Source organism: Anguilla anguilla, chromosome 4 (assembly GCF_013347855.1).
Source record: "Anguilla anguilla isolate fAngAng1 chromosome 4, fAngAng1.pri, whole genome shotgun sequence".
Classification (NCBI taxonomy): domain Eukaryota; kingdom Metazoa; phylum Chordata; class Actinopteri; order Anguilliformes; family Anguillidae; genus Anguilla; species Anguilla anguilla.
In genome coordinates this window covers 5,456,797-5,470,426 of record NC_049204.1, presented here as the reverse complement: position 1 = coordinate 5,470,426, position 13,630 = coordinate 5,456,797, and the positions used below count along the sequence as shown (strand labels likewise).

General features: G+C 50.5%; 1 protein-coding gene across 1 annotated transcript in view; it reads left to right on the top strand.

Annotated features, from left to right (window-relative positions):
• The window catches only part of stk11 (serine/threonine kinase 11), a 47,588-nt gene that overhangs the window by 10,243 nt on the left and 23,715 nt on the right, over positions 1–13,630 (top strand). The window contains exons 3-8 of the mRNA XM_035416326.1: positions 3,029–3,112; positions 8,766–8,855; positions 9,844–9,976; positions 10,507–10,643; positions 10,996–11,123; positions 13,172–13,229. Of these exons, the coding sequence (XP_035272217.1) occupies positions 3,029–3,112; positions 8,766–8,855; positions 9,844–9,976; positions 10,507–10,643; positions 10,996–11,123; positions 13,172–13,229 (630 nt within the window). The remainder of the gene's footprint in view (positions 1–3,028; positions 3,113–8,765; positions 8,856–9,843; positions 9,977–10,506; positions 10,644–10,995; positions 11,124–13,171; positions 13,230–13,630) is intronic.

Genomic DNA, 13,630 nt, shown 5'->3' with positions numbered 1-13,630 from the left:
TTTTTTAATCGGGTCATCGGTCTGCCGGGGTATGCCGCGGTCCCGCCGCTACTTGTTCCTGCGCGACCGCATTCTTCAGATGCCTTTGGCCGTTGTGTCAACATTTTCTCAGCGCGACACGAAAAGCCGGGGTGTGTGTGGGGGGTGTGGGGGGTGTGGGGGGGGGGGGGGGGGGGGGGGGGGGGGGGGTTTCGCTTAACCGTCCACACTCTCTGTCCTCGTCGCTCTGTCACAGCGGACGCACTAACACCAGCGTGCGGTTTTGGTGATTGTGTGTCAGGTTAACTCTCCCCCCCCCCACACACACACGTCACGGTTACATGGCTTCAGCAGGGGGCTGTGTGTCACTTCGGGCCCTGTTACATAACCCACTCGGCCCTGTGTGTGATGTCACACCGGCTGTGACTAACTCTGCCCCTCTCTCTCTCTCTCTCTCTCTCTCTCTCTCTCTCTCTCTCTCTCTCCCCGCGCATCCAGATCATCTAAGCTGCTTCAGCTTCAGCAGATTGACTGACTGGAGGCGATGCGTCTTACAGTTGATTTCACTACACAGTAAAACGCTCTGTGTTAAAAGCAACTCCTATAGTTCCCTTTGAACTCTGCTACAATTGAGTTAGCACTGGACATTTTACTGTCTGCACACACAGTACCTTGTACCTGTTTGATGCTTCCATTCATGTATGCATACGGTTGTCGGGCTATAAAATACTGCTCATATTGGGAGCTGGGTTGTATAAATAAGCTTTAAAACGAGAAATGAAATGTGGACATGACGTGATCCTTGCCAGAACAGTATGAGTGTAACTACAGGAACAGAGAGTTGTCTGTCTGAAGCAGTGTTTCAGTGCGCTGGTCAGCAGTACAGTGCGTGCACATGAACGCAGCCTAACACGCACACAGTGTCTCATTCCACGTTGTTTAGGATTTGCGCTTCGCATTCTGAGCCTGTGGACGTGTGGGCCACGTATTTCTGTTGACTCTTATTCGACGTTGGCCTCCTCGCTCGCTCTGTGGTTTGCTCAAGGCCGAGGCATCGCTGCTCGTCTGTGAATGCAGAAGCGCTGCTTCTGGATCAAGGTTAATCAAGCTCTGTTTACTTAGACTTCGCTGTTGGTGACCCTGACCACAGTGAGTCAGATTCTGCTTTAGGCCATCCACCCAAGGGTTCACAGTTTTTTTTATAAGGGGGGAGGGGGGAGGGTGGAGGGAACTGTGCAAAACAAGTTGGGTGATGAAAGGCAAAGAGCCAAACTGACGGCTAACTTTCGAACGGTTAAGCGGCCAGTGTCGGTCCGGGTAAAAACTTGAGCCCGGCTTGGATCTGGTCCCAGACCCTGACTGCTTGTGTAGTCGCCCCGTCAGCTTGTGCTGCAGCCCTGACGCTGGCTGGTGTTTACCAAGCATCGCAGTTTCCTGGAGACTTTATTTTTTCCTGGGTTAGTCTCGCTGAGATCGACATCTCTGTAGCAAACGAGCCCTGGAGCCTCGGGGGAGTCCCCAGATGGACTCGAACCCGCAGCCTCCTCTGCGCGGGACGGTGGCGCTCGCTGACCGCCGCGCCACGTCGCTATGGAAACCCGGGGAGTGTGGGCGGCACCCGTGCTGTAAGCAAGCCATGTTCGCCGATTCAAAAATGCCGCTGCCCGACTCATCTACAGCCTTCCCAAATTCTTCCACGTCACCCCTCCTCTGCTGCGGTCACTCCACTGGCTACCGGTCGCTGCCAGGATCAGGTTCCGAGTCCTGACCCTCGTCCGCACTGCAGCCGACAGGACGGCCCCCGTCTACTTGCGGGACATGATTTGATTCTGTACACCTGCTCGACCACTCCGCTCTGCAGCAGCAGGGCGCCTTGTACCCCCCTCCCACCCAAGTAAAGGGATCACGGAGCTTCTCCACCCTAGCTCCCCGGTGGTGGAACGAACTCCCTGTCCCTCTTCGAACCTCTCCCTCACTACCCATCTTCCACCGTGGTCTGAAGACGCATCTTCAGGCTTATACCTGGACTAACTACCACCACTCTGTATGTCATTTCACTTTAAATCCCCCCCCCCCTTTCATGACACTCATGTTACACGTACCCCCCTCTTCCAGCACTTTTTTTGATAATTTGCATTTGTCCTAATATAGTAGCTTGTTCTCCTCCCTGGTTTGGCTTGGCATAGGTTGGGTCAGAAATGGCATTCACTGCGTGAAACAAACCGTGTTCTTGGCTAGAAGTAGCCGTACGAGATGAGTACCGTTCCTTGTTGAACCTGCGTTTTTGTAGTTGTCCAGTGACCGTGAAATGCACTTTAGTGTGTCGCTTTGGATAAAACCGTCTGCTCAGTAAATGTGATTGGTCGAACCTGGGCGCGCGGCGCTCCGGTGACTGCAGGCTAACGCCGGAGAGCCGCCGAGGTTTCGGAAGGAACCCGCCGTCCCGTCCCAGCCGCGGGGGGGTGATGGCGGTGCCGCCGCGGTGCCCTGCTTCTGACTCGCAACGCTAATGGATTTAGGACAAAGTGGACGGGACGGGACTGGACGGGACAGGAACTGTGTGAAAGATGAAGCTTGTTATTGTTGCGCTCCACCAGATGGGCACAGTGTACGAAAGGTCCTGGAAGAGAAGTGCATTTGTGACTCGCGGCGCGTGTGCCCGTTTGAGGAGAAGGCACTGGCCCGGGTTCAGTGTGTTTTTTTGTCTGTTTGCATGGCACGGAGCGACCTCCAGGCCTTTTGGGTATTGTATGTAAATAATAGCAGATGCATTAGGTGCCCAGAAAAACCAGTTTGATGCCCGGACGCTCCAGGTTTAAGTGCAGTTTCCCGACAATGCTTTTTTGCATACTCAAATTAGTCCGTTTGATGTTCTTATTTTGTGATGAATGTTAAGAATTTTGCTTATGCAGCTCTGTGTTTAGAGACCACGGCTCCCTCTGGTGGACGGTGGCCGAAGTGCTGTTTGTTGTATGTGTCTTGGTTTGTTTCTGTTGACTCCTCGTTCACCCGATTCATATTGTAACGTGCACGTTTTTTTGTTTCGCAGGGAAATCCAGCTTCTGCGAAGACTGCGACACAAAAATGTGATCCAGCTGGTGGACGTGTTGTATAACGAAGAAAAGCAAAAAATATATCCTTTTCAAGAGGTGTGCATGGGGAGGGAATGTTCCTAACCTCAACAATCATACCTTAAAAACTATATCTAATTCTATGCTTGTGTTACCTCTCAGATTACTGTAATACGCCATGTTGCAGTTCTATATGGGGCGACATAGCTCAAGAGGTAAGAGCGGTTGTCTGGCAGTCGGAGGGTTGCTGGTTCGAGCCCCACCCTGGGTGTGTCGAAGTGTCCTTGAGCAAGACACCTAACCCCTAAATGCTCTGGTGAATGAGAGGCATCAACTGTAAAGCGCTTTGGATAAAAGCGCTATATAAATGCAGTCCATTTACCATTTATATATAGATATAGTTATATTTCATGTAGATACAATGTGTACATGTTAATATATGATGTGTGAAGTATCTTCCCTATATAATGTGGGTGTACAGTGTGTTTTTGCATGTAACAGAGGAATAATGGGGTTGATGTGATTATGCCTGTGTAGTGTGTGGTGGTGAATGTGTGGATGGTGAATGGATGGTGAATGTGCTCTTTGTGTGCGAAATAAGGCAAACGTGAATGAGTAATGAGAGCAGCTGTGGTCGCGGGCCGAGGCTGCAGCTGGGCCGCACGTCTGACCTCATTACAGCACCGCCACGTCTCTGCAGAGTGTGTTACACAGAGCTTACACTGGGCTTACACAGGGTTCACACACTGGGCTTACGCACTGGGCTTACGCACTGGGCTTACGCACTGGGGGAGTGGGTGAAGGAGCAGCACGTGTCCAGCAGGGGGCGAGGGAGGTGGCCCGCTTCAGCACAAAAGCATCCTGACATGCTGGTGAACCTGAAGGGAGGCACGTGTACAGGAGCCCACCTGCCAGAGATGTTGGCTGCGCTCCTGCAGTTGCCCTTGACCAAGGCACTGGCCTCAGTACTGGAGTTGGTCCCCAGGCACAGCACTGAGAGGCAGCTGCCCACTGCTCCTAGGTAACTAAGGATGGGTCAAATGCAGAGGACAATTTACCCCACGGGGTTCAATAAAAGTGCATCTTATCTTATCATAGATGGTTCATCTCCCTCCATCTATTTAAGGGAACACAGCAGTTAATTTTTAAAAAACCCAGCCCTACACTGCTGTAGCCTGGGTTCTGCAGTCTCTCCAGTATCAGGTGAGAGGAGAAATATTGTCTGAGATACTCTGATCTGGCCCTTTGAGGCCTGTAGTGCTGCTGGTTTTCATTCTTCCCCTCTAATCCTGACGGATTTAAACCTGGCACGCTACGTGAGTTGAATCTCTGGCCAGTCGGTGGCATTAATTGGCCAATTAACTATCGGGGTATTAAAAAAAAAAAAGCCTGGCAATTTGTGCCTCCCTGCTGTGTGTGAACCTTTCAGTGAAATCCAGCCTTGGTGCTTCAGGACCCCTTTCATCAGGGCTGCTGAGCCCTGCCTTTGGAGAGCTGCAGGACGTTCGGCCGGTTGTGCTGTTCCGCTTAAAATTGGCGGCCGGCTCAAACCTGGGGGGGAGACGGGGGTGTGGTGAGGTGAGGTGGCCACCGCGTGATGATAAAACTGATTTTAATTCGACAGGGGGTAGCGGAGGGATTCTGTGCGCCCTCCGACTGTCCTGGGACGAGAGCGACTAGCGACGCTCAGATTTTTACGGTCAGCGGGTAGGCACTGAGGCTCCTTCACAGAGAGCACATCAGGCACTGAGGCTCCTTCACAGAGAGCACATCAGGCACTGAATTCTCCTTCACAGAGAGCACATCAGGCACTGAATTCTCCTTCACAGAGAGCACATCAGGCACTGAATTCTCCTTCACAGAGAGCACATCAGGCACTGAATTCTCCTTCACAGAGAGCACATCAGGCACTGAGTGTCCTTCACAGAGAGCACATCAGGCACTGGTTCTCCTTCACAGAGAGCATGTCAGGCACTGAGGCTCCTTCACAGCGAGCATGTCAGGCACTGGTGTTCCTTCACAGAGAGCACGTCAGGCACTGAGGCTCCTTCACAGAGAGCACGTCAGGCACTGGTGCTCCTTCACAGAGAGCACGTCAGGCACTGGTGCTCCTTCACAGAGAGCACGTCAGGCACTGGTGTTCCTTCACAGAGAGCACGTCAGGCACTGGTGTTCCTTCACAGAGAGCACGTCAGGCACTGGTGTTCCTTCACAGAGAGCACGTCAGGCACTGGTGTTCCTTCACAGAGAGCACATCAGGCACTGGTGTTCCTTCACAGAGAGCACATCAGGCACTGAGGCTCCTTCACAGAGAGCACGTCAGGCACTGAGGCTCCTTCACAGAGAGCACGGCAGGCTGTGGGTATCTGCAGTGACTCTAGGGGGAGAAAGCCAATAGTGGATGCAAGTTGTAGTTCAGCTCCGTGGCCACAAGGGGGCTCCCTTGACTTGCCTGACATGGAAAAACCTGCACGGGTCTCCTGATGACCACATAATGTATTTCAGTCTCACAGCCCCCCCCCCCCCCCCCCCCCCACCCTGTTGTTGGTTCTAATCATCTCTGCAGGCTCCTTGGAAGTCTGCCGGGCTGGACCAGGCGAAACTCTCATTACCTTTAATGCGTCTGACATTAAAATGCCCTGAAATCGATTGCTCTTTAGAGTTCAAAGTAGATATTTTAAAAATAGGCTCTGCGTTTATAAGCGCGCCTGAACTGGGATGGCATCCTTTGTGAACGCGCAGTCAGCCGTTATATATATATATACGTTATGGGACCGTATCGGGACACGGGATCAATCCAGGGGGACGAGGTTTAAATTTGTTGTACAGAAGTTCAGTGCGTTTCCTTTATTCTGCGAGATGTGCAGCGAGGCGGAGCAGGCGAGGGGTGAGGGGGAATGACTGGGCGTGAGAATACAAGGTTGTGAGGACAGCGAGCCGAACTTTCCTTTGTCGTTAAGAAAAACCTTCCCATGGATCCCTGCAGTGTGAGCAGAGGTCAGTTATGCTGCTGATGTGCGGTTGTGCGCAGTCATTGGGCCCGGGGTACGAGCGGCAGGGCATTCGTGGGCGAATGGAGACGTTTAGACTGTTTATTCAGACCAGGCGTGCTCCTGAAGTTGCAGTGGACTTCACAGCCCCTGTGGCTCAGTGTCTGACGGGGGTTTTTTTTTTTTTTTTGGCTCGCCCTCCGGGCGGCGTACGGGTTCACCAGGGGTCCGCAGCGGCACCCTGTTATTTAAAGACGGTGCGGTGATGTCACGTCGTGTTCTAGGGTCTGCTTTTCTTTTTCTCATTTCCTCTACCCCCCCAAAACCCCCCTCCCCTCCCCCTCGGACCCCGCTAACGGACCCAGCTGCGCGGCTCCTCCGATCCGTTAGCGGCTAATCAGAATTACTGATTGAGGGCAGAGAGGAGGAGGAGGAGCGGCGGCGGCGGCGGTGGGGGAAGATGCAGTTTGTTTCCGCTCCTCTCTGTCCCGCCTCGCTTTGCTTGCCGGTCACGCAGCCCCCCCCCCCCGCCCCCGCTGCCCCCTCCCCCCCTCTCAGCAGGTTATTATTGGCCGCGCGCACTCTGGGATCCCCCTCCTACGGGGAGGGAGGTGTCTGACGCAGTAAGCCAGCGAGGAGCTCCCACTGCGTCAGAGCGCCTGCCGCTGTCCGCACTCCTTCATTTCCTCAGCCCTGTTTTCTCTTTTTTTTTATAAACCCTTCAGCCCTTTCCTCCTCCAGCACTCGCGCTTCTCCATCTCCTCCTAAGTGCTCCCTGCCCCCCCCCCCGCCCCCCCGCCATCGGCTCAGACGTGTGACGCAGCCCCGTGTGACGCCTTGGCGGTTGTTTTTGCGGTTCGTCGTTCGTTTTTCGGTGCTCTTGTGTTTTCTGCTGCCTTGTTTGGCGTTTCTCTCCCTCCGTGGCCCCTGAAGCTGACTCTGAAAAGAGGAAGTTAGGGTTACAGCTTTGACCGGACCTGTCAGTTTACCATCAGCATTACTGTCAGTTAACCATCAGCATTACAGCCAGTTAACCGTCAGCATTACTGTCAGTTAAGCATCAGCATTACTGTCAGTTAACCATCAGCATTACTGTCAGTTAACCATCAGCATTACTGTCAGTTAACCATCAGCATCACCGCATTACAGCCAGTTAACCGTCAGCATTACTGTCAGTTAAGCATCAGCATTACTGTCAGTTAACCATCAGCATTACTGTCAGTTAACCATCAGCATTACTGTCAGTTAACCATCAGCATCACCGTCAGTTAACCATCAGCATTACTGTCAGTTAACCATCAGCATTACCACCAGTAGACAGGCAGTTTATCCAACATTGTCCAGATAAATGGTGTGATTGTTAGGGGCTAGCTCGGAAACATGCCGCTTTATTCAGTAGTGCCGCATTAATGAGGTAACGAGCCGATTTATTGCAGCGTATGGAGAAGCGAGATAATGCTTCTAGCAATCTCACTGCTGAGCACCGCACTTTACATTCCCTCCACAAAATGGAGGAGTTTTGTTGGGCTTGGGTTGAAAAGAAAAACTCTTCTTCTTTTACACAAGTGCTTTCTTTAGTAGTCCGTCGTGTCCGTGCCTCCCTGCTGTCGTCCGTAATGGCGCGTGACTTTGACTCCTTGATCACCGAGAACGCTTCGATTTCTCTGGCCGCCCTGGCATCTCTGTTAGCTCGTCTTTCAGCGGGAACATCATGGGTCAGTCGCTGATTTCCCCCTGTACGGTTCGAGCACACGATATGTCTGATGTTTGTGACTCCTGTCGTGAATTAAGGAGGGGAGAGATTTTCCCTATTTCCATTCTTCCCGGTGTCAGAATCAAAAATGCTTCTCCCCTCGACCGCTAAAATGGCCGCCGTCGTCAGGCTGCGATGTCTCTGCTTCCTTCCAAAGCCGCTGAATGCAGCCCGGCTTGGAAGAGGCCATCGGACATCGGAGGCGGCCTGATCCGCTTTTTCTGAAATTAGCTTGCGTTCCGGGCTGCTCCAGCTGCACCGTTTACCCACGTTATTTTACCCACGCTGCATCTGTGATGGGGGGGGGCGGGGCCAGTTCACCCACGCCAATGCGCTACGTTATGTTCAGCGGCAAAATAATGCAACTTTTTCCTGTGTGAGACCTGTATGCTAGTTATGTGAAAATCATCCTCCATTCCTCCCTTTGCTTGCAGCTTGTGGTTTTAATGAAGAGCTCAAGCTTCAATTTCAATTAATTATGAATGGCATTTTTTAATTAATTTAAAAAAAAAACATTTTTTTTTACAAAGAACTGTGACAAAGATTCTGTACAGAGGAACAGAAGGAAAATTTGGCAAAAACCCGGACTGACCCCCCAAAAAAGCAAGCATGTGAGGTTAAAAACTGCCCCCAGTGGGTGGAAATCTCAGGAGGAACCCTGCCATGGGGGGGGGGCATCCTCAGCTGGCCAGCCCAGGTGCAGAGTAAAGGTAGATCGGATGGTAACGAATGCAACGAGGCATCTCATCACAGTGAATAAACGGGTTGAGTTTGAGGGTTAGCCGTGGCCGGTGTTCTTGGCTTTGGGCCTAGCGTGGCGGTAGCTGGCGAATGCTGCCCGTTCCGCTGCGTTCGGCACGTCAGGATGCGCGAAGTCGCCGTCATGGCAACCCGTGGCGGACCGACCGCACTGTCACAGGCCTTCCTCCTCCTCCTCCTCTTCTTCACGCTGTTTCCCTTGACGGTCGGCACGTATATGGTGATGGAGTACTGCGTGTGCGGCATGCAGGAGATGCTGGACAGCGTCCCGGAGAAGAGGTTTCCTATGTTTCAAGCTCATGGGTGAGTTTCGCGTTTCGGGTAATCTCAGGAATGGCGAACTGGCCGCCATCTGTGGCCTTCTTCCTGTTTGACTCACCTGGCAATTAAGCTTAATGCAAAGCACTGCCAATTTCCTTTAGTGCTTTTTTTTTTTGTTGCAATTTTAATCATTTAAAAACTTTTTTTTTTTTCCGAAAGTGTTTTTCATTTAAACAGCCTCAAGGTGCAGTGCAGTGCAGTGAATGTCTTTTTCACCCCAGTGTAGAAATGTTTAATTGTATGAATCATATTTAAACCTGTTAAATGCTCCCCAGTCCTGGTCCTGGGGGGCACATCACTCCCCCCCCCCCCCCCCCCCCCCGTTTGTATCCCACCTAAGCACTCAGTAGTGTAGGTTTTATTAATGTGATAATTATTGTCACGATCATTCCCACAGGACACTTCTGCATGTAATCAGCCAGGAATCCCTGGAGAATTAAATTGTGCTTGTTAGTGTGTGTTAAAAAGTTGTTTAATTCAAAACATATTTGTTAGTACGGTTTGCTGAATAAATCTGAGTATCTGAAACCAATATTCCTAGACTGCCAGCATCATTAGTAGTTCACTTAATTTCTTTTATTCATTGGATACTTTTATTACTTAGATAAAACGTCTAAACTACATCTCCATACGAAGCTGTGTGTCCACTTTCCAGCTTGAGGCTCAAACTAAGAGAAATGACCTTGCGTGCTCCTACTGGAATATATACAAGAACCCATAGCTAACAAAACGGGTGTTTGTTTTCTGATGGTAAAGTCCATATAAAGGAATAACAGCCCAATCCAGTCAAACTGAGGGCAAAGCATTAGGGTGTCCCCAGAACCAGGCATAGGAAACACATTCACACTGGTGTGTGTGTGTGTGTGTGATTTACACCTTAATTAATGTGCTTCACAGAGAGCGTTGTTCACTGGTTTCCGTGTCATGCTTTAATGATTGACCGTTTGCGTTGATGTTCTCGCTGTTTTAGGTACTTCTGTCAGCTCTTGGATGGCTTAGAATATTTGCACAGCCAAGGAATAGTGCACAAAGACATTAAACCAGGGAATCTGCTGCTGACCACGGACGGTGCGCTGAAAATCTCAGATTTGGGTGTAGCAGAGGTAAGGGCAGCTACTGTGTGAGTGAGCGAGCGAGCCGCGAGCATGCTAATGTTTGCTTAGCATCGCTAATTACCCTAGCGCCTTGGAGTTCTTCCGCCCTTACTCGCTAGTCTGGGAACGTGTGTTTGCCAATGTAATGTTGCTAATATTTATTCAGGTGAGCGCGATTATGTTTCTCCTGTATTGAACGTCGTTCTGGGTAAGAGCGTCTGCTGAATGGACGTAATGCTAAATGAATGCAAAGCCAAGTGAACGTGTTGTAATTGGGAGTGCTCATAGCATGTGCTCAGGAGAAACACTGAAGTCTGTGCTCAGTTTCGGTCGGGTGCCGTTCTGCGAGACCGTAGACACGAGCTCGACCAATCGCGAATGGAAGATCTAGCCTTTTGTTGTTCACGTCGGATTGGCCCCGCCCTGTTTATGGCAATAGCCTTTCCGATATTAATAATTCCAGCAGGATTATAGATGGACTCCAGTCAGAGGAAAAAAAGGTGGCGCGCGCGAATGTGATGTCACTTCCTGTCTCCCAGGCGCTGCACCCCTTCGCCGAGGACGACACGTGCAGGACGAGCCAGGGCTCCCCGGCGTTCCAGCCCCCCGAGATCGCCAACGGGCTGGACACGTTTTCGGGGTTCAAAGTGGACATCTGGTCCGCGGGCGTCACACTGTGAGTCGGGGGGGGAGGGGCGCTTGGGTGGGACCCCGCACACCCCGCGGCTCGTCCTGGGGGGGGGGGGGCAATCGGAGGAACATCTGCTTTTTGGATAATGCGTTAAGGCATGCCATGCCGGGGAATGCTTTGATCCTGTAGCCCACACCGGTGCAGTCAGGCTTCTCCCTGACTCTCATAGGCGACCTTCTCTTCTGGTCCTTTAAGGAACTTGTAATGTGTTTCCAGACTGCTATACCACGCAAAGCAAAACTTGTTTCCGCCGGTCAGTTCTGCTTCACTGGGCTAAAGCCCTCATTCATACGTGAAAGTGGGGAAAAAAACGAAACGGAAACCTTTTCTTTTGCAGATACAACATCACTACGAGCCTGTATCCGTTCGAGGGGGACAACATCTATAAGCTGTTTGAGAACATCGGCAAGGGGGACTACAGCGTTCCGGAAGACTGCGGCCCCCTCCTGACAGACCTGCTGAGAGGTAAACGTGCCCCCCCCCCCCCCCCGTCCGTCCGTCGCCCCACCCCCCCACCCGAAAACAGCACACTGATACTGCGGGATGTTTGGGAATGACCAATTTCTTCTACGCTGGCCAACGTTGAGGGGGCATGGCGGGGGGTCAGTTGTCACGGAGAAACGAGTGTCCATTTCATGTCGTGTCCGCCATTAGGAGTTTGCAGTTTTATGTGTGATTGTGTAACAAAATGGAGGTTAAAGCGTTCGTGTTCCTCAGCCAGGCTCGTTGAGACGGCACAATTCTCTTAAACCGCTCTTAGAATTTTTATCTGGTTAGTGTCCTTGTACAAGAAAGACTTGATTTATATATATTTTTTATTATCTGAAATGATTTTATGTGCGCACAGATGTGAATTTGTGCTCTGGTTGAGCCATACAGTGATTATTAGAAAATGTGCAGGAGAGGTTAAAAACCAGAGAGGGCTTGTGCAAGGACCTCCACTGTTGAGAACATCGTTAGGCCTGACAATTAAGACAGAATCAAATGTACTTTTCTTTCTTAGCAGTGAGCAATGTCCTTCAGGGCTGTTATGGGTTTTGCAAAAAAAAAAAAAAAATTTTTCATTTTTTTTTTTTTTGGAAACTCGATATAACCAATGTGTTGAATCCCTAGCTAGTGAATTACAAAAGAATAGAAAAAGGCCAGTGGTCTCACACAGAGAACATTGTACAGAGTGCGTTCCCATTGAGAGTGCTGTCCCTGTCCAGGGTTAGAGCGGTATATTCTGGCTGTGGTATGAATGGGAAGCAGTGTGTGTGTGTGTGCGCGCGGAGGGGGGGGTCTGGACTCTGCCCCCTCAGTCTCTCGGTCTCCTGGCTGTAGTTCCCTGTGCGGCACGGCCACCCGTATCCCACGCCGTGGCTGTCGCTCCGGTTCCATCCACGGTTGGGTGAGAATTCAGTCGCTCGCCAGCCTGGCGTAGCGCGTTATCTGCTAATCAGCTTGGCAGGGCTCAGGCGACGGATTTGAGAGCCGCGCGGCCGTGGTGTTTATCGGGGCGGGTGAGTGGGCGAAATTAGCGGGGAGTTCACCGGAGTGCGTTTCTACACTGAGTCAGTTCGCTTAAGAGCTCCTAAACCCCCCCCCCACGCCACCCCACCCCCCCCACGCAACTCAGAGTGCTCCTCATTAAAGACTGAATTTGAATGTACGCTGCTGACCTTTTGGAAATTAAACATGGTGAATATATTGCACAGCGGAGTTGTTTTCAGAATTGCATTGCATCGGTAGTTTGTGTATCTGCTCGTATGTGTTTTATTTTGGTGTATTTCAATGTATACCGTTTCCGTAAGGGATACCTTGCTATCTAATATCCGCCATCCCTTTGCTAAAAGTGTGGCCTGTCGTGCACTGTGCTGCCCCCTATGGCCTGGGAGGTGTATTGCTGCATGAAGGGTTAACACTAGCTGCATACAGCATCTAGCCTCCTCTGTGCCTGTGTTTATACAGTGAAAGGGCTCTTTACTTGTACAGAAAACGCTCTCGATCGTCTTGTCTAAGATATCCAGGTTTCTACTGGAATATCTGGCATATGTGTACAGTACTGGCTAGGACTGGATTGCTGGCAGAAGTGGGAAGGAAGTTTTATATTTAGATGGAATACATTTCGACTGCTGGTATTTTTCCATTTACTTTGAGCTCCTTGAAGGCTTAATCCACAGTTACTAGCAGGATTGTGGAAATTTTTTTAATGCTATTTAAATTCAAGTAACTAAATTGCTTGACTTACTGAAATTGCTGTTGTTTTTAAGCATGTTAGTTTTTATGATTTATTATATAAAGGCTATAATATTTTTAGATATTTCTACTGGAGACACGTCATGTATTTTGTAAATATATCTGAGCTTGTTGTTAGCGTTATAAGTGAGTTTCACAATGCAACATGCTGGTATTTTCAGTGCTGTCTGTCAAAGTGTAGTAGAAACAGCGTCATGGCTGAAGTCTCTTGTTCTGCGGTCACGTGACCATAATCGGCAGTTTGCTGAAACGCTCCTGTCATTTGTCTGTTCCAGGAATGCTTGAATATGACCCAGCGAAGCGGTTCTCAATACAACACATAAGGCAGCACAAGTAAGTAATCCCGTCTCTGCTGGGTACGTTGTGTTTAACAGTCCGAATTTACATTTACATCTGCTCCAGAGTCCAGTGTAAAAACAATCTGTTAGTATGACTTGAACATGAATGCTGTACTAGCCGAACTCACTTTGTAGTCCAGCGTCATTGTAGCGTGTGCAGAAAGTGAAACGTGTTCCTGGAATATGCCTATCAGGTCACGGGTGGTATCTTGAATCTGCATGGTAGCTGTGGTAAGAGCTGAGTGGTGCTGCTGTTAACGTTGGTATTGAGAGGATGGAAACCAGGACAGAGCATCGGTACCGTGTCTCCTAACCCCTCTCTCTCTCGCTCTCTCTCTCTCTCTCTCTCTCTCTCTCTCTCTCTCTCTCTCTCTCGCTCTCGCTCTCTCGCTCGCT